This window comes from Squalius cephalus, assembly GCF_949319135.1.
Source record: "Squalius cephalus genome assembly, chromosome: 19".
Taxonomy (NCBI): domain Eukaryota; kingdom Metazoa; phylum Chordata; class Actinopteri; order Cypriniformes; family Leuciscidae; genus Squalius; species Squalius cephalus.
In genome coordinates this window covers 578,471-598,163 of record NC_137140.1, presented here as the reverse complement: position 1 = coordinate 598,163, position 19,693 = coordinate 578,471, and the positions used below count along the sequence as shown (strand labels likewise).

The 19,693-nt window shown below is 43.5% G+C and overlaps 1 protein-coding gene across 1 annotated transcript in view; it reads left to right on the top strand.

Moving 5' to 3' along the window:
- dnah9 (dynein, axonemal, heavy chain 9) overlaps positions 1-19,693 on the top strand; it is a 117,746-nt gene that overhangs the window by 37,150 nt on the left and 60,903 nt on the right. The window contains exons 35-46 of the mRNA XM_079850921.1: positions 2,794-2,941; positions 3,480-3,654; positions 4,222-4,395; positions 4,966-5,173; positions 6,395-6,560; positions 7,470-7,572; positions 9,635-9,874; positions 13,241-13,402; positions 13,727-13,923; positions 14,656-14,818; positions 15,140-15,263; positions 16,444-16,586. Coding sequence (XP_079707047.1) covers positions 2,794-2,941; positions 3,480-3,654; positions 4,222-4,395; positions 4,966-5,173; positions 6,395-6,560; positions 7,470-7,572; positions 9,635-9,874; positions 13,241-13,402; positions 13,727-13,923; positions 14,656-14,818; positions 15,140-15,263; positions 16,444-16,586 — 2,003 coding nt within the window. The remainder of the gene's footprint in view (positions 1-2,793; positions 2,942-3,479; positions 3,655-4,221; positions 4,396-4,965; positions 5,174-6,394; positions 6,561-7,469; positions 7,573-9,634; positions 9,875-13,240; positions 13,403-13,726; positions 13,924-14,655; positions 14,819-15,139; positions 15,264-16,443; positions 16,587-19,693) is intronic.

The following is a 19,693-nucleotide window of genomic DNA, read 5'->3' as shown; positions in this document are numbered from 1 at the left end:
CAGACATCACACACATCATCATCATCATCATCATCACACACATCATCACACACATCATCACAGACAACAGGCTTATTATCATCATCATCACACACATCATCACACACATCATCACAGACAACAGGCTTATCATCATCATCATCATCACACACATCATCATCATCATCACACACATCATCATCACACACATCATCACAGACAACAGGCTTATTATCATCATCATCACACACATCATCACACACATCATCACAGACAACAGGCTTATCATCATCATCATCATCACACACATCATCATCATCATCATCACACACATCATCATCACACACATCATCATCATCATCACACACATCATCATCACACACATCATCACACACATCATCACAGACAACAGGCTTATTATCATCATCATCACACACATCATCACACACATCATCACAGACAACAGGCTTATCATCATCATCATCATCATCATCATCATCATCACACACATCATCATCATCATCACACACATCATCATCACACACATCATCACACACATCATCACAGACAACAGGCTTATTATCAATCATCATCATCATCATCATCATCATCATCACACACATCATCATCATCATCATCATCATCACACACATCATCATCATCATCATCATCACACACATCATCATCATCATCATCATCACACACATCATCATCATCATCATCATCACACACATCATCACACACATCATCACAGACAACAGGCTTATTATCATCATCATCACACACATCATCACACACATCATCACACACATCATCACAGACAACAGGCTTATTATCATCATCATCATCATCATCATCATCACACACATCATCACACACATCATCACAGACAACAGGCTTATTATCATCATCATCATCATCATCATCATCATCATCATCACACACATCATCACACACATCATCATCATCATCATCACAGACATTCATCATCATCATCATCATCATCACACACATCATCATCATCATCATCATCACACACATCATCACACACATCATCACAGACAACAGGCTTATTATCATCATCATCATCATCATCATCATCATCACACACACATCATCACACACATCATCACACACATCATCACAGACAACAGGCTTATTATCATCATCATCACACACATCATCACAGACATCATCACAGACATCATCACACACATCATCACACACATCATCACAGACAACAGGCTTATTATCATCATCATCATCATCATCATCATCATCACACACATCATCACACACATCATCATCATCATCATCACAGACATTCATCATCATCATCATCATCACACACATCATCATCATCATCATCATCACACACATCATCACACACATCATCACAGACAACAGGCTTATTATCATCATCATCATCATCATCATCATCATCACACACACATCATCACACACATCATCACACACATCATCACAGACAACAGGCTTATTATCATCATCATCACACACATCATCACAGACATCATCACAGACATCATCACACACATCATCACACACATCATCACAGACAACAGGCTTATTATCATCATCATCACACACATCATCACAGACATCATCACAGACATCATCACACACATCATCACAGACATCATCACAGACAACAGGCTTATTATCATCATCATCATCACACACATCATCACAGACATCATCACACACATCATCACAGACATCATCACACACATCATCACACACATCATCACAGACATCATCACACACATCATCACACACATCATCACAGACAACAGGCTTATTATCATCATCATCATCATCATCATCACACACATCATCACAGACAACAGGCTTATCATCATCATCATCATCATCACACTAAATATAAATATAAATATGAGTTGAAAATATAAAATAAATGAACATTAGGAATGTTGCCTTGGCAAAAAAACTGAAAAGGTTTAAATTAAACAGGAAACTAAAACTGAAATAAAATAAATGAAATATAAAAAAACTAAAACGAATAAAATGACAAAAGCACATAACAAAAGGACTCAAAATTAACACGAAACTAAAAATATAAAAATAAAAGTTACAATATTAGATATTAATTCTAAAACTTAAATAACACTGTTTCATTGTTACTTTTTATTTTATTTATATCCAGAGGAGATTATATATGTGTGAGTGTGTGTCCTAACAGCTCGTTCCTCTAAACTGGAGCAGATATAAGACGATACAGGACAATAATCTGTGCTTTAAGGGATAAATATAAGATTTTGGAGTTTGTGGACTTGTGTTGTTGATCATGCTAACAGAAGACTAACACAGAGGTGCTGCTGAATATCTGTGTTTCATAAGCGATGCAGAGGAAGGGCACAGTGGCTCCGCTGAGGTCATAACACTCGCACTTTTACACTCACAATCTCTGTGTTGTTCTTTTCTGACCGAACGTCTCATTGCTGTTTGATCAGTTAGTGTTGCATCCGTCACATTAGAAACACTGATGATCTGATTCTGAGTGTTTATCTGTGTGTGTGTGTGTTTGCTCGGGTTCTGACTGAGATGTCAGATATCTCAGTCAGAGGGGATATTTGGCTATTTAATTTAACTAATCAATCAACGATTATTGATCAGCATTACCAAACATGGACGTTCCATTAGAAACAAACATTGATGTATTGTTTTAATTTATTACTGTGAAGCTGCTTTGATACAACCTATGTTGTGAAAAGCGCTATATAAATAAACTTGACTTGACTTGACTAGATGTGTGTGTGCCGCTCCTCCACACAGGCATCCTGTACATCAACCCGGCCGACCTGGGCTGGAACCCGCCGGTGTCGAGCTGGATCGACTGCAGAGAAGTGCAGTCCGAGAAGGCCAACCTCACCATCCTGTTCGACAAGTACCTCCCATCATGCCTGGACACGCTCCGGTCCAGGTGCGTCCCCGGTCCCCGTGATCGCGTCTGCCACTACTGATCTAGCAGCATTAATATTCATGATGTTCATTAATATTCATGAGCTGAACCTCTTATGGGCTCCAGGTGCCTTTACCTGAGCTATTATACTGACTATTTTTATTACAGTTAATCAATAGTTTTAAAGTCTTAGTGACTTTGTTGTGGGTTTTTCTCATTTGCATTAATTTTTGTTGTTTTGTCTATACAGTGTTTTTATTATTATTTTAGTGCATCAAGTTAAACTAAATGAAAATGAGAAATGTTGCCTTGGCAACTAGCTTTAGTTTAAGGTTTTCATTTTATTCCAGAAGTGAAAATGTTTCTTTTTAATGGTTTTAGTTTTAGCAACTCTGATAGCTTTACCCGTGGTTGTCGCAGTAGCCTGTGGAGCAGAGGTCTGACACTGATGATGTCACTGAAGGCCTCAGTGCTGGAGAGGCCGAGTTCACCTGAGCCTAACGTGTGTGTGTGTGTGTGTGTGTTCTGCTGACTGAGCTGCTGTGTGTCCTGTTCCCAGGTTTAAGAAGATCATCCCCATCCCTGAGCAGAGTTTGGTGCAGATGCTGTGCTTCCTGCTGGAGTGTCTCCTCGTCCCAGAACACACTCCTCCCGACAGCCATAAGGACCTGTACGAGCTCTACTTCGTGTTCGCTGCCGTCTGGGCCTTCGGAGGAACCATGTTCCAGGATCAGGTGTGTGTGTGTGTGTGTGTGTGTTTCGGAGGAACCATGCTCCAGGATCAGGTGTGTGTGTGTGTGTGTGTGTGTGTGTGTGTGTGTGTGTGTGTGTGTTTCGGAGGAACCATGTTCCAGGATCAGGTGTGTGTGTGTGTGTGTGTGTGTGTGTGTGTGTGTGTGTGTGTGTGTGTGTTTCGGAGGAACCATGCTCCAGGATCAGGTGTGTGTGTGTGTGTGTGTGTGTGTGTGTGTGTGTGTGTGTGTGTGTGTGTGTGTGTGTGTGTGTGTTTCGGAGGAACCATGTTCCAGGATCAGGTGTGTGTGTGTGTGTGTGTGTGTGTGTGTGTGTGTGTGTGTTTCGGAGGAACCATGCTCCAGGATCAGGTGTGTGTGTGTGTGTGTGTGTGTGTGTGTGTGTTTCGGAGGAACCATGCTCCAGGATCAGGTGTGTGTGTGTGTGTGTGTGTGTGTTTCGGAGGAACCATGTTCCAGGATCAGGTGCGTCCCTGCTGGCTTTACTCCTCATGAACACTGCCTGCTTTAACACTCTGTGTGTGTGTGTGTGTGTGTGTGTCACTGCAGCTCGTGGATTACAGGCTGGAGTTCAGCAAGTGGTGGGTGACGGAGTTCAAAAGCGTGAAGTTCCCGGCTCAAGGCACCGTGTTCGATTACTACATTGATCCCGAGAGCAAAAAGTTTGAGCCCTGGTCAAAGATGGTCCCGCAGTTCGTGATGGACCCGGAGGTTCCTCTGCAGGTGCTCATCTCTGTAGCGGCGCTGAACACACTCGACGAGCGCGTCACTGTCACGGACACACTGTTGATGTGTTTCTGTGAATGTTTTGAATTAGATTTCATTTACATTTTGGACTATAGATAAAGTCTTAGTAATTGTGTTGTTAAAGTTTGACATTTATTTATTTTTCTGCTGAGCAATACTATGAGTCAAAGTTTAAGACTACACACACTACACTTGCTCAGGAGTGTCTTTTTAAAACATGGCTCTATACAGTAGTCAACATTTGAAGAGGATCAAAACATGTCAACAAAATTATACAGTACATTAATTTTGAACAATATCCGTTCTTGTCTTAGGAAAACTTTGATGAACTGTTTTACGTCAGAGGTCAATACCCACAGGTTATAACGCATTTCAGGTGTCTTCTCATCATATAAGCACTTTGAGAAAACCAATGTAAAAACAGGAAAGATAAACACATTTGCAGATGAGTGTGCTCTATAACAGAGACTGTAGATCCTCAGGGGGGGTTAGTTCACACACGGAGGCTCTCCGCTCACTGTGTGTGTGTGTGTGTGTGTCCCTCAGGCCTGCCTCGTCCACACCAGCGAGACCATCCGCGTGCGCTACTTCATGGACCGGCTGCTGGAGAGGCGGCGTCCCATCATGCTCGTGGGCAACGCTGGCACCGGGAAGTCGGTTCTGGTGGGAGACAAGCTGGGCTCCCTGGACCCGGAGAAATACGCCATCAAAAACGTCCCGTTCAACTACTACACCACCTCAGCCATGTTGCAGGGTACGTGTGTGTGTGTGTGTGTGTGTGTGTGTGTGTGTGTGTGTGTGTGAGTGTGTGTGTGTGTGAGTGAGTGAGTGAGTGAGTGAGTGAGTGAGTGAGTGAGTGAGTGAGTGAGTGAGCGAGCGTGCGTGTGTGCGTGCGCGCGTGCGCGAGTGCGAGTGTGTGTGTGTGTGTGTGTGTGTGAGTGTGTGTGTGTGTGTGCATGTGCGTGTGTGTGTTCTGACCTGAGAGCAGAAGTGCTTTCAAAAGTGCACCTTCACTGGCTTGTGGACAGTGACAGATTTGGGTGGTGTAAAGCGAGCACCCATGGCCCTCTGCCTCTGCTCCGGGCGTCAGCTGTTTCGTGTCCCTGCCTTTGCAATCTGTTGGTCTGAGATTTATCACTCCGCATCATGTGATGTTCCAACGCTTGCTCCTGTCAAACCGGACCAAACCACATTCAGAATCAGACGCTTATTTTCTGAATAGCTTTGCTTTGGTATGAGGCACAATCAGTGAATGGGGTTCAGTGTACTGATAAAAAATGATTAAAATTATTAATATTCAGGTGCTTCATCTAATTGCATAAATGAGATGGGGGGGGGGGGGGGTTCTATTCATTTTATATTATAGTTTGTGATTTTTACTACCCTGAATGTTTAAATACAGTTTAAATCATGATTTTTGTTGTTTTCTAGCAAGCACCAAATAAACATCAAAACCGATTTAGGTTATTTAGTGATTTCTAGAAAATAACAAACTTACATAAATATAAAATATTTAAATCTTAATGGATAACTTGGTTAAGAGTCACAAATTAGTCAAAATATTTATTTTCATTTTTTTTCTTACAATAACTTGAGTAACATGAGGAGTACAGTTTGTGTAATTCATGCGGATCTAAAATATGATGCTTCTTGGGTGCCACAATTAAGAAATGCAATGTTTTTAATATTAGTAAAATTAATATATTTATCAATTCACAACATCAAAATTAATTCAAAGAACTTTTGCACACTGAACTAAATATCATTTCAACAGATTATGAAAACAATGGCAGGTCAAAAGCACCGTTTTAAAGGCTTGATGGACATTAGATGGATTTTAAACTGTGTTCATTCTATGTTAGATAATAGTTTATAAGACATATCTAGAGAAGTCCTTGTCATGCGCTGTAGTTTCCTGGTGAAGTGCTTCTCTGCAGTGTTTGCCAGTGCTGTTGAATGCTCACGTTCCCCACAGCTGTTCTAGAGAAGCCCTTGGAGAAGAAGGCGGGCAGGAACTACGGGCCGCCCGGCAGCAAGAGGCTCGTCTACTTCATCGATGACATGAACATGCCGGAGGTGGACGCGTACGGCACGGTCCAGCCGCACACCCTGATCCGCCAGCACATGGACTACACCCACTGGTACTGACCGTCACATGACCATCTTCATCTGTCTTCAGTGTGTACTGTTGCAGTTCTTCTCTATATCAGAGTCAGTGTTTCTGAACTCCTGAAACGCCTCCACTGTAGTCGTGAGATTCTTCGGGAACGAACACGTCACAATGTTCCTCATTATAATAATTAATGCGCAGAATAAAGGGGCGGGGCCTGGTTGAGTGAGTTAGTAGTGTGTTAAACTGGTGGTTATGGTAAGGGGCGGGACATTTTCCAAACACACTCAAATCGCTCAACCAATCACAACACACTGCTCCAGCCGACCAATCAGAGCACAGTGTGCTTTTCAGGAGGAGGGGCTTCATAGAGACAGGAAGTAAACAGAGCGTTACTGACAGACTGGGAAGAGAGGAGCCGCAACAATGGAGAATAGGAGGAAAATATCAACATTCAAGCAGGAAAACCTGTTCTAGTAGAGTAGAAAACAACAGCAAGGCTTTGAGAAAGGGCATTATAGGTCCTCTTTAAAGTGTAGTTTCTGTTCTGATTCCATGATATGCATAAGCTGACCCTCATGGACATTTAACACACTGTAGACATGCTCATTATGATGCTACCTTTGCTCAGATGCACAATTTATGGATATTGGATTTTGTTACACAAGTGTTTTATGTTGTTAAGATGGTCCAGTGCTCAAGGCCTGAAGAGGCTCTGTCTCTGTTGTCAGGATGTCAGTGTTTTGTCCCTGAAAGAGAGCGTGTCTCCTGTTGGTTTCTCAGTGTCTCTGCAGTGTCTGTTAGATCGGGGTGAGCAGGAGAACAGCTGAAGGCGGTGTATTTCTCTGAGCCGCAGTGGCTTTAGTGCAGGACGAGGTGTGCATACAGAGTGTGTGTGTGTGTGTATGTGTGTGAGTCTGACGGAACGCTGTGTCCTCAGGTACGACAGGAGCAAGCTGCAGCTGAAGGAGATCCACAATGTGCAGTACGTGTCCTGCATGAACCCCACCTCCGGCAGCTTCACCATCAACCCTCGCCTGCAGGTGCTCGCTATCAGTGTCAGCTCAACACAGAGCACTGTTTACTGTCACTGCATACATACATACATACATACATGCATACAGTCATACATGCATACAGTCATACATACATACATATAGTCATACATGCATACAGTCATACATACATTCATACATACATAGTCATACATACATACAGTCATACATGCATACAGTCATACATACATGCATACAGTCATACATGCATACAGTCATACATACATACATATAGTCATACATGCATACAGTCATACATACATTCATACATACATAGTCATACATACATACAGTCATACATGCATACAGTCATACATACATGCATACAGTCATGCATACATACATATAGTCATACATGCATACAGTCATACATACATACATACATACATACATACAGTCATACATACATACATACAGTCATGCATACATACATACAAACATACATACAGTCATACATACATACATACAGTCATGCATACATACATACATACATACATACAGTCATACATACATACATACAGTCATGCATACATGCATACAGTCATACATACATGCATACAGTCATACATGCATACAGTCATACATACATACAGTCATACATACATACAGTCATACATACATACAGTCATACATACAGTCATACATACATACATACAGTCATGCATACATGCATACAGTCATACATACATGCATACATGCATACATACAGTCATGCATACATACATACATACATACATACAGTCATACATACATACATACATACATACATACAGTCATACATACATACATACAGTCATGCATACATGCATACAGTCATACATACATGCATACAGTCATACATACATACAGTCATACATGCATACAGTCATACATACATACAGTCATACATACATACAGTCATACATACATACAGTCATACATACATACAGTCATACATGCATACAGTCATACATACATACATACAGTCATGCATACATGCATACAGTCATACATACATGCATACAGTCATACATACATACAGTCATACATGCATACAGTCATACATACATACAGTCATACATACATACAGTCATACATACATACAGTCATACATGCATACAGTCATACATACATACATACAGTCATACATACATTCATACATACAGTCATACATGCATACAGTCATACATACATACAGTCATACATGCATACAGTCATACATACATACAGTCATACATAAAGTCATACATACATTCATACAGTCAGTCATACAGTCATACATACATTCATACAGTCAGTCATACAGTCATACATACATTCATACAGTCAGTCATACAGTCATACATACATTCATACAGTCAGTCATACAGTCATACATACATTCATACAGTCAGTCATACAGTCATACATACATTCATACATACATAGTCATACATACATACAGTCATACATACATACAGTCATACATGCATACATACAGTCATACATACATTCATACATACAGTCATACATACATAGACTACCAGTCAAAGTTTTGGATCGGTAAGATTTTTAATGTTTTTAAAAGAAGCCTCTTCTGCTCACCAAGGCTGCATTTATTTGATTATAAATATAGAAAAAATGCTGTGCTTTTGAACTTTCTATTCATCAAAGAATCCTGAACTGTTTTCAACATTGATAATAATCATAAATGTTTCTTGAGCATCAAATCATCATATTAGAATAATTTCTGGAGGATCATGTGACACTGAAGACTGGAGTAATGATGCTGAAAATGCAGCTTTGATCACAGGAATAAATTATATTTCAAAATGTAAAAAGAAAACAGTTATTTTAAATTGTCATAATATTCAACAATATTAGTGTTTTTTTTTGTTTTTTTGTTTTTTATCAAATAAATGCAGCCTTGGTGAGCAAAAGAGACTTCTTTTAAAAACATAAAAAATCATATCGGTCCAAAAGTTCTGACTGGTAGTGTATATATAAATTATTTTGAAAATGTTTCATATAGTGTCACCTCTCAAAGCTGAAGCAAAGGCTTAATGTGCAACTGTTGAAACGTGTATCTCAGAGGCATTTCTCAGTGTTTGCGCTGTCGTTCCCCGGAGTGGAGGCCCTGAACACCATCTACTGCAGCATCCTGAGCCAGCACCTGAGCGGAGACGGCTTCGCCTCGGCCCTGCAGAAGAGCAGCTCTCAGCTGGTCACGCTGGCCCTCGCTCTCCACCAGCGCATCACCACCAGCTTCCTGCCCACCGCCATCAAGTTCCACTACATCTTCAACCTCCGCGACCTCTCCAACATATTCCAGGTACTCAAACAATAACCTTTTATCCCAGAAACCCCTCGCAGCCGCTCTCTGAATGCTATCGATGTGAGGAAAACTGGTGAAAGTTCATGATCTTTCCTGTGTGTAATATTACATTTATATGACTGTCTCGTAAGTCATGAGCTCTGAAAACAGTGCGAGTAATTTCAGTCTCAAATGACTAATGATTGAAAGGCAGAGCTGATGGTTTGAGATGAGCTGTAGATTACTGAAGTATTGATGATCTGAAGTAAAAGTAGTGGTTCAGATGAGCCGTCAAAAGCCACCGATCAGCTTCTGATTAGTTTCTCTTTGCAGGCGAAATGAATAATTAATTCATCCATGGCATCTTTTCATGTGCACATCCTGACAGATGCAGACAAATCCAGTTCATCCATTAGTTAAAAGTCATTTCAGCTTTTTTCTAGCCAGCACATCATGTGGTCCATTCTCACGCATAGACCGTTCGGCACGTCCACCTTTTAATTGCGGCTCTTCTGTCCCAGCTCTTGTTACTGTGCTGGATTAGACAAACGCTCTTTGGATTTCATTGTTTTAGAGCGGCTTTGCTGGGCCCGTTTCCTCGGTTTAGTGCTGATGAAAGTGGAAAGAGGAGAGAAGAGCCTGTGAACCTCCTCTCATTGTTTGGGGAGCCGTCGGAGTAATGAAGCGGAACGAGACGCAGCTGAAGGAACATTTGAAGATCGGCCCTTAGTTCTGCCTTACTAATTCAGCTCACAGTTCAGAGCCTCAAAGCACACACTCCCAGCTCCGCTTCTTCATCAGCAGAGCGTGCTCTCAGAGCTCAGCGTGTCTGCGTCTGCGTCTGTGCTGAGGCGGCGGCGAGCACGCGGATGTTTCTCCGATTGGCTTAATTAGTTGGCGATACGCAGGACTGAATGTCTCATGTTACGCCGAGAGGGACCCAAAGGCCCGATCCGATCCCTTTTGTTTTTGTGAACGGTTTAAAAAAATTAAAAGGCAGTTTATTTGCCCAGAGCCAAGAAAAGTTCCATTTTTAATAAAGTTCCGACTTCAGATGCTGCCGTAGGAACTGTGCTTCACTCCAACACGGTGATTGACGTCAAGTCATTAGTTTACAGCTGTGTGTGAGAGACGGCTGCGATAATGAAGCTCCGCTGAGGACGTGTGTGTGTGTGTGTGTGTGTGTCGGCGCTGGGCTCTCAGAGAGATGTGTGTGTGTGTGTGTGTGTGAGACGTGTGTGTGTGTGTGTGTGTGTCGGTGCTGGGCTCTGAGAGACGTGTGTGTGAGACGTGTGTGTGTGTGTGTGTGTGTGTGTGTCGGCGCTGGGCTCTCAGAGAGACGTGTGTGTGTGTGTGTGTGTGAGACGTGTGTGTGTGTGTGTGTGTGTGTGTCGGTGCTGGGCTCTGAGAGACGTGTGTGTGAGACGTGTGTGTGTGAGACGTGTGTGTGTGTGTGTGTGTGTGTGTGTCGGCGCTGGGCTCTCCTAGAGACGTGTGTGTATGTGTGTGTGTGAGACGTTTGTGTGTGTGTGTGTTGGTGCTGGGCTCTCTGAGAGACGTGTGTGTGTGAGACGTGTGTGTGTGTGTGTGTGAGACGTGTGTGTGTGTGTTGGTGCTGGGCTCTCTGAGAGACGTGTGTGTGTGTGTGTGTGTGTGTGTGTGTGTGTGTGTGTGAGACGTGTGTGTGTGTGTGTCGGTGCTGGGCTCTCCTAGAGACGTGTGTGTGTGTGTGTGTCGGCGGCTCGGCGCTGGGCTCTTGAGCGTCACACACACTGCTCGCTGTATGTCACGCTGACGGCCCTCCTCAGCCTACATGTGCTGATCAGCGACGGCCAATCAGTGATGGATGTGTTAAAGAGGCGACTGTGGAGCTGGACCGACTGCAGTGAAGCTGGACACCGCACAGTAATGATCTCCGCAGCACTAATGCAGCACTTGCAGTTTCATATTATATATAGTTTAATTAAGATATTTATATATATATATATATTTCTCTTTATTAAATTAACTTTTTTCCTTTTGCAACACGAGTGTCACATTGGCAACTTTGTCTTAAACTTTTTTACATGCTTTAATCATTTATATTTGGCTAGTTTTTAAATGGCTAGTTTATGTACAGATTTGTATTGTTGTCCCCTTATCCCAAACTCTCAGTCCTAAAACAACTGATCATTTAAGCAAAGAGTGATTAAAAATAATAAATGTACATATAAACAAAATAATAACATATAAATAAAACAATGATTTCCTGTTTCAGTATGTATTATGTGAAATCATTTATATAAATATTCATTAAAATATTTAATAGTTAAATAAAGTGTAATTGTATTGCAAAAGATTTTTACGTTTTAAAATGTCCATCACAAAATGTAATGAAACTCTCCTAATTTGACGTGTGGAAATGTGTACAGAAGAAAATGACTTATGAACTATAGAGTATTTTCAGGCTGTTTATAATCTACATAAGTGCCTATAGATATAGATATAGTTCACAAAAGTGTCTATAGTTGAATAAACACCCAACAATGTGGAGAAGAACTCATATCTATGTGATAATGATTTGATGATGACGTCACAGTTTATCACTGAACTCATTCTTGACTCGTTATTGAACAGAACTGAATCCACACTGAACCGACCTGTTGTGTTTTTAGTGTGTGTGCATCATCGCATCATTATTGTCCTGTGCCTGTGCCGTATGAAGCGCTACAGGAATAGAGCTGGCTTGATGATAGCAGGGCTGCCGGATAGTAGATCAGGACTCAGTAATCTATAGATGTCTTTAGTGCAGTTTCAGGATTCAGGAGTGAAAAGATGATCCTGCTTTGAGAGCCTTTAGTTAGCTTTAACAGACCCAGGATCAGCTCCTGACGGGACAGAGCTAATGTTCCCTCGGGATGAGGACTGAGTGTTGGACAGATGCTGGAGCTAGATCAGGTGTGTCTCCGTCTCCTGATGCCTGATCAATACGAGCTTCTGGATCCACACCAGGAGGACACGCGACCTCACCCGAGGCTCCTCGCTCCACTCTTCTGATCAATCTGCAGTCTCAATCTCTGATCAGTCACTTCTGTGGGCGACAACCCTGAAGGTGACCCGCAGAACAAAGGGCATGATGACTATATTTAACATAATCCGAGATGAGGTTCTGGTGACTGACATCCTTCTCAGTCGCTTTCGGATCATTGTAGAGTTTATTGTGGAATATTAGACGAACCAGAGATACTTCTCCCCCAAAAGCATCAATGCTCAAACAATTCAGTGTTTTTGTGCATGTCTCTCAGTTGATATCTGAATTATTGCAATTTTAGAAGCTCTTGTGCAGTGTTTGTAGATTAGGACTGCTGGAGACGCAGCGCTGACCCGTGTGCTGTTCCACTGCAGGGAATCCTGTTCTGCACCGGCGAGTGTGTGCGCACTCCTCAGGACCTGCTGAAGGTCTACCTGCACGAGGCCAGCCGGGTCTACCGAGACAAGATGGTGGACCACACAGATTTCGCCCTCTTTGACAAACTGCAGTCGGACATGGTGAAGAAGTTCTACCAGGTGAGAGAGAGCTAAACCCTGTCAGTCCAGCAGATTAGGGAAAAAAGATGCTTACAGTGTTTCTCTCCACGGCCCTCCTCCTCCTGAGGCTCACGAGCGAGCGCGGAGAGAAGAAGAGAGTGAAGAGAAGAGAGAATCATCTGACATGCGCACGCTCACTCCTGCAGAACTACAGACACACACACAGCTCATGATGGTTCAAGAGGAACACGAATTGATTGAATTCTCAGTCTTTTGGTTTAACTTGAGCTCCTTCCCAAGGCAGCGGCACTGAACGTTAGTTCATATTTCATGGAGTTTTAAGGCTGTTTTTATTCCCACTAGGATATGGAGGAGACCCTGGAGGAGACCACGGCCATGAATATGTTCTGCCACTTCGCCACGGGCATCGGGGAACCCAAATACATGCCGGTGCAGTCCTGGGGGAGCCTGAACAAAACCCTGCTGGAAGCGCTGGACGGGTACAACGAGGTCAACCCGGCGCTGAACCTGGTTCTCTTCGAGGACGCCATGTCTCATATGTAAGACATCCCTGCGGATCTTGACAGGGCTCTAGACTTCACTGCAGCTCTTTAGACTGTGCAGCTTTCACCAGAAAGAGACGGGCGCACGGGAAAGCCTCTCGGAAATGTCCTTTCTCCACCGCCAACCGCGTTTAGATGGATCTCACTGCACTGACACCATGCCATGTGCTGCCTTTAAACGCTTTAAACGCCACTAGTGTTTTATAGACGCCGAGTCATGTTTGCTGCAGTCCCACATTCATTTTATTTTCACTTATTCCTGTTAAAAACTAGGGATGTCAGTATAAGCTGGTAAGCTAATCATGATTATTCTCATGGTTTCAGTATCTAAAAAGCAAAATTAAGTTTTCAATCATTTAAAAATGAGTTTTTAATTTATTTATTATAAATAAGTGTAATTAATCAATTGACAATAACCCACCAACTCATTGATTTAGAAAATATGTACATGTTTTGCACATCCCTAGTAGTGACAGAGCAAATCATTGGTCGATATTTGACTTTTGCCCTTTCCAAACTCTACTGACAGCATTATCAATTTAATAGGCAAGCAAATGTGCTTTCAGATCTGCTCAGTGAGTGGTGTAAATAAGAGTTTATTGAACTGCACCGTCACGTATCATTATGTGCCATTGAAGAGCCTGTACTGGTGAACCACTGACTCCTCAGAGCTGTTTAGGCTTTACTCAGCTGATTGTCCCAGCGCTTTACATGTTCTCTCCTGCTCAGCTGCCGGATCAACCGGATCCTGGAGTCTCCTCGGGGGAACGCTCTGCTGGTGGGAGTGGGCGGCAGTGGGAAGCAGAGCCTGACGAGACTGGCGGCCTTCATCAGCTCACTCGAGGTCTTCCAGATCACGCTGAAGAAAGGATACGGCATCCCTGATCTCAAGGTTTATTAGCCTGACACAAAACAATTGCTCTCAATCACACTCACTGCGGCTGCTTGCTATTGGCCCTATCAAATATTCATTGTGATGCTCCTGCCGGAGTGTAAATCGTCTAGGTGCAACTCCAGACAAAAGTCTGAGAAATAATGGAATAATTATCAAGTACACAGAGGAGTTCTTGAACACAAGATGATATTGCACATTATTGTGTGTGTAGCTCATCAGCTTTCATGCCTGTAATATGTTTCATTTCTTACTGTTCTGCTGGGACTCTTCCAGGGAAGAGGAGCCGTGGCGTGTGACTGCTGTTTTGTGTATTCTCAGAGCGATTTGGGCGCGTTATACGTTAAAGCTGGCGTGAAGAATATTGGCATGGTGCTCCTCATGACAGACGCCCAGGTCGCAGACGAGAAGTTCCTAGTGTTGGTGAACGACCTTTTAGCATCTGGTAAGCCTGTGTGTGTGTGTGTGTGTGTGTGTGTCTGTGCGTGTGTGTGTGTGTGTGTGTGTGTGTGTGTGTGTGTGTGTGTGTGTGCGTGTGTGTGTGTGTGTCTGTGTGTGTGCGTGTGTGTGTGTGTGTGTGTGTGTGTGTGTGTGTGTGTGTGTGTGTGTGTGTCTGTGTGTGTGCGTGTGTGTGTGTGTGTGTGTGTGTGTGTGTCTGTGTGTGTGCGTGTGTGTGTGTGTGTGTCTGCGTGTGTGTGTGTGCGTGTGTGTGTGTGTGTGTGTGTGTGTGTGTGTGTGTGTGTGTCTGCGTGTGTGTGTGTGTGTGTGTGTGTGTGTGTGTGTGTGTGTGTGTCTGCGTGTGTGTGTCTGCGTGTGTGTCTGCGTGTGTGTGTGTGTGTGTTCCACTGGCTTCCTCTGCCAGATGATATGCATGAGGGGATTTATTATGTTTATTAGTGATGATATTACTGGCAGTATAAACTTTGCATTGCAAAGATTTTAATGTGCTTTTTATTTTCTCCATTATGTTTCTTAAAGACTGTGTCATTAGACGAATTACTCAATCATTATTTCCGCGGCTCACGAGCATTAGAGCGTTAAGAGATTGATTTAAACTTCAGTACCTTTTTGATTCATTTCTGTGAATCATTGGGAATGTTTCAAGAAATCGATTCAATGATTAGTTTAAATCATCACTCATATGTTGATGTGCTTTTCCATATGTTAATAAAGATATTTACATAGCATTTTTTATAATAATAATTATTAACAACAACAAATAACAATAAAAACAGTATTAAAATGATAGTGATGATTAATATGCATTTATTTTGGCAACCAAATGATGTAGGTAGTTATTGCTGTTTATTATACCGATCCAAATATTGCTCATACTGTGAAAAACATAATAATTATTTGTAAATGTAGATTTTTACTGTACTTGCTTTAAACATTTCTTGTCCACAGTGAATGTTTGGTTAAAAAAGATTGATCTGATTGAAATGAATCGCCCATTTAAGTCATTTCACTGTATCAAGATACGAGTGTAATTGTTTTATTTACATTTCTCAGGCCTAAAGTAATATCATTTTTCAGAGAGCTGTATTATTTTCCTGTTGCCTATGGCCAGTTCCTAATGTTTCCATCTGTCAGAGACTGATATCAGCTCTTGGTCTCCATCACAGGTGAAATCCCTGACCTGTTCCCTGACGACGAGGTGGAGAACATCATCTCTTCTTTGAGGAATGAAGTGCGTGGTCAGGGTCTGATGGACACCAGGGAAAACTGCTGGAAGTTCTTCATCGACCGTGTCCGTAGGCAACTCAAAGTGCGTGAGCAGGAGTGATTCATGAAGCCTCGCAGGGCTGCCTTTGCTCTCCCACAGTCTCTGTAAATGAGTTTCCAGCTCTCGCAATGTAACTAGATAAACATGAACAGCCTGACGTCTCTGGGGAGGCTGTGCGAGGGCTGATTCTGCGCCGATATATGATTGTTGTTGATGTGTGTACATGTGTGGACGGTTTTCCTGCCTGAATGTTGATTATGCAGCTCCTCTCTTCCCAGTCTGTCAGTAACGCTCTGTTTACTTCCTGTCTCTATGTAGCCCCTCCTTCTGAAAAGCACACTGTGCTCTGATTGGTCGGCTGAAGCAGTGTGTTCTGATTGGTCAAGTGTGTTTGTGAAATGTCCCGCCCCTTTCCATAACCGCCAGTTTAACACACTACTCACTACACTACCCAATCACTTCAAAAAGCTTTGACTGATAATGACTACATCAAGCCAAAAATTAGAAGAGATAAGCAAGCATTCTTATAGCAGTTAACGATCATCTGACGGGTAAACGTGGCCGAGGCGTGTGTTTGAGGCGTGTGTTTGAGGTGTGTTTGAGGCGTGTGTTTGAGGCGTGTGTTTGAGGCGTGTTTGAGGCGTGTTTGAGGTGTGTGTTTGAGGCGTGTTTGAGGCGTGTTTGAGGTGTGTGTTTGAGGCGTGTTTGAGGTGTGTGTTTAAGGCGTGTTTGAGGTGTGTGTTTGAGGCGTGTTTGAGGCATGTGTTTGAGGCGTGTTTGAGGTGTGTGTTTGAGGCGTGTTTGAGGCGTGTGTTTGAGGCGTGTTTGAGGTGTGTGTTTGAGGCGTGTTTGAGGCTTGTGTTTGAGGTGTGTTTGAGGCGTGTGTTTGAGGTGTGTGTTTGAGGTGTGTTTGAGGCATGTGTTTGAGGCGTGTGTTTGAGGCGTGTTTGAGGCATGTGTTTGAGGCGTGTTTGAGGTGTGTGTTTGAGGCGTGTTTGAGGCGTGTGTTTGAGGTGTGTTTGAGGCATGTGTTTGAGGTGTGTGTTTGAGGTGTGTTTGAGGTGTGTGTTTGAGGTGTGTTTGAGGCATGTGTTTGAGGCGTGTTTGAGGCGTGTGTTTGAGGTGTGTGTTTGAGGTGTGTTTGAGGTGTGTGTTTGAGGCATGTGTTTGAGGCGTGTTTGAGGTGTGTGTTTGAGGTGTGTTTGAGGCGTGTGTTTGAGGTGTGTGTTTGAGGTGTGTTTGAGGTGTGTGTTTGAGGTGTGTTTGAGGCATGTGTTTGAGGCGTGTTTGAGGTGTGTGTTTGAGGCGTGTTTGAGGCATGTGTTTGAGGCGTGTTTGAGGTGTGTGTTTGAGGCGTGTTTGAGGCTTGTGTTTGAGGTGTGTTTGAGGCGTGTGTTTGAGGCGTGTGTTTGAGGTGTGTTTGAGGCGTGTTTGAGGCGTGTGTTTGAGGTGTGTGTTTGAGGCGTGTTTGAGGTGTGTGTTTGAGGTGTGTGTTTGAGGCGTGTTTGAGGTGTGTGTTTGAGGCGTGTTTGAGGCGTGTGTTTGAGGTGTGTGTTTGAGGCGTGTTTGAGGTGTGTGTTTGAGGCGTGTTTGAGGCGTGTGTTTGAGGCGTGTTTGAGGTGTGTGTTTGAGGCGTGTTTGAGGCTTGTGTTTGAGGTGTGTTTGAGGCGTGTGTTTGAGGCGTGTGTTTGAGGTGTGTTTGAGGCGTGTTTGAGGCGTGTGTTTGAGGTGTGTGTTTGAGGCGTGTTTGAGGTGTGTGTTTGAGGCGTGTTTGAGGTGTGTGTTTGAGGTGTGTTTGAGGTGTGTTTGAGGCGTGTTTGAGGTGTGTGTTTGAGGCATGTGTTTGAGGCGTGTTTGAGGTGTGTGTTTGAGGCGTGTTTGAGGTGTGTGTTTGAGGCGTGTTTGAGGCGTGTGTTTGAGGCGTGTTTGAGGTGTGTGTTTGAGGCGTGTGTTTGAGGCGTGTTTGAGGCGTGTGTTTGAGGTGTGTGTTTGAGGCGTGTTTGAGGCGTGTTTGAGGTGTGTGTTTGAGGCGTGTTTGAGGCTTGTGTTTGAGGCGTGTTTGAGGCGTGTGTTTGAGGTGTGTGTTTGAGGCGTGTGTTTGAGGTGTGTTTGAGGCGTGTGTTTGAGGCGTGTGTTTGAGGCGTGTGTTTGAGGTGTGTGTTTGAGGCGTGTTTGAGGTGTGTGTTTGAGGCGTGTTTGAGGTGTGTGTTTGAGGCGTGTTTGAGGTGTGTGTTTGAGGTGTGTGTTTGAGGCGTGTTTGAGGCGTGTTTGAGGCTTGTGTTTGAGGTGTGTTTGAGGTGTGTTTGAGGCGTGTTTGAGGTGTGTGTTTGAGGCGTGTTTGAGGCGTGTTTGAGGTGTGTGTTTGAGGCGTGTTTGAGGTGTGTGTTTGAGGCGTGTTTGAGGCGTGTGTTTGAGGCGTGTTTGAGGTGTGTGTTTGAGGCGTGTTTGAGGCTTGTGTTTGAGGTGTGTTTGAGGCGTGTGTTTGAGGTGTGTGTTTGAGGTGTGTGTTTGAGGCGTGTTTGAGGTGTGTGTTTGAGGCGTGTTTGAGGCGTGTGTTTGAGGCGTGTGTTTGAGGCGTGTTTGAGGTGTGTGTTTGAGGCGTGTTTGAGGTGTGTGTTTGAGGTGTGTGTTTGAGGCGTGTTTGAGGTGTGTGTTTGAGGCGTGTTTGAGGCGTGTGTTTGAGGCGTGTGTTTGAGGCGTGTTTGAGGTGTGTGTTTGAGGCGTGTTTGAGGCGTGTGTTTGAGGCGTGTTTGAGGTGTGTGTTTGAGGCGTGTTTGAGGTGTGTGTTTGAGGCGTGTTTGAGGCGTGTGTTTGAGGCGTGTGTTTGAGGCGTGTTTGAGGTGTGTGTTTGAGGCGTGTTTGAGGTGTGTGTTTGAGGTGTGTGTTTGAGGCGTGTTTGAGGTGTGTGTTTGAGGCGTGTTTGAGGCGTGTGTTTGAGGCGTGTGTTTGAGGCGTGTTTGAGGTGTGTGTTTGAGGCGTGTTTGAGGCGTGTGTTTGAGGCGTGTTTGAGGTGTGTGTTTGAGGCGTGTTTGAGGCTTGTGTTTGAGGTGTGTTTGAGGCGTGTGTTTGAGGCGTGTGTTTGAGGTGTGTTTGAGGCGTGTTTGAGGCGTGTGTTTGAGGTGTGTGTTTGAGGCGTGTTTGAGGTGTGT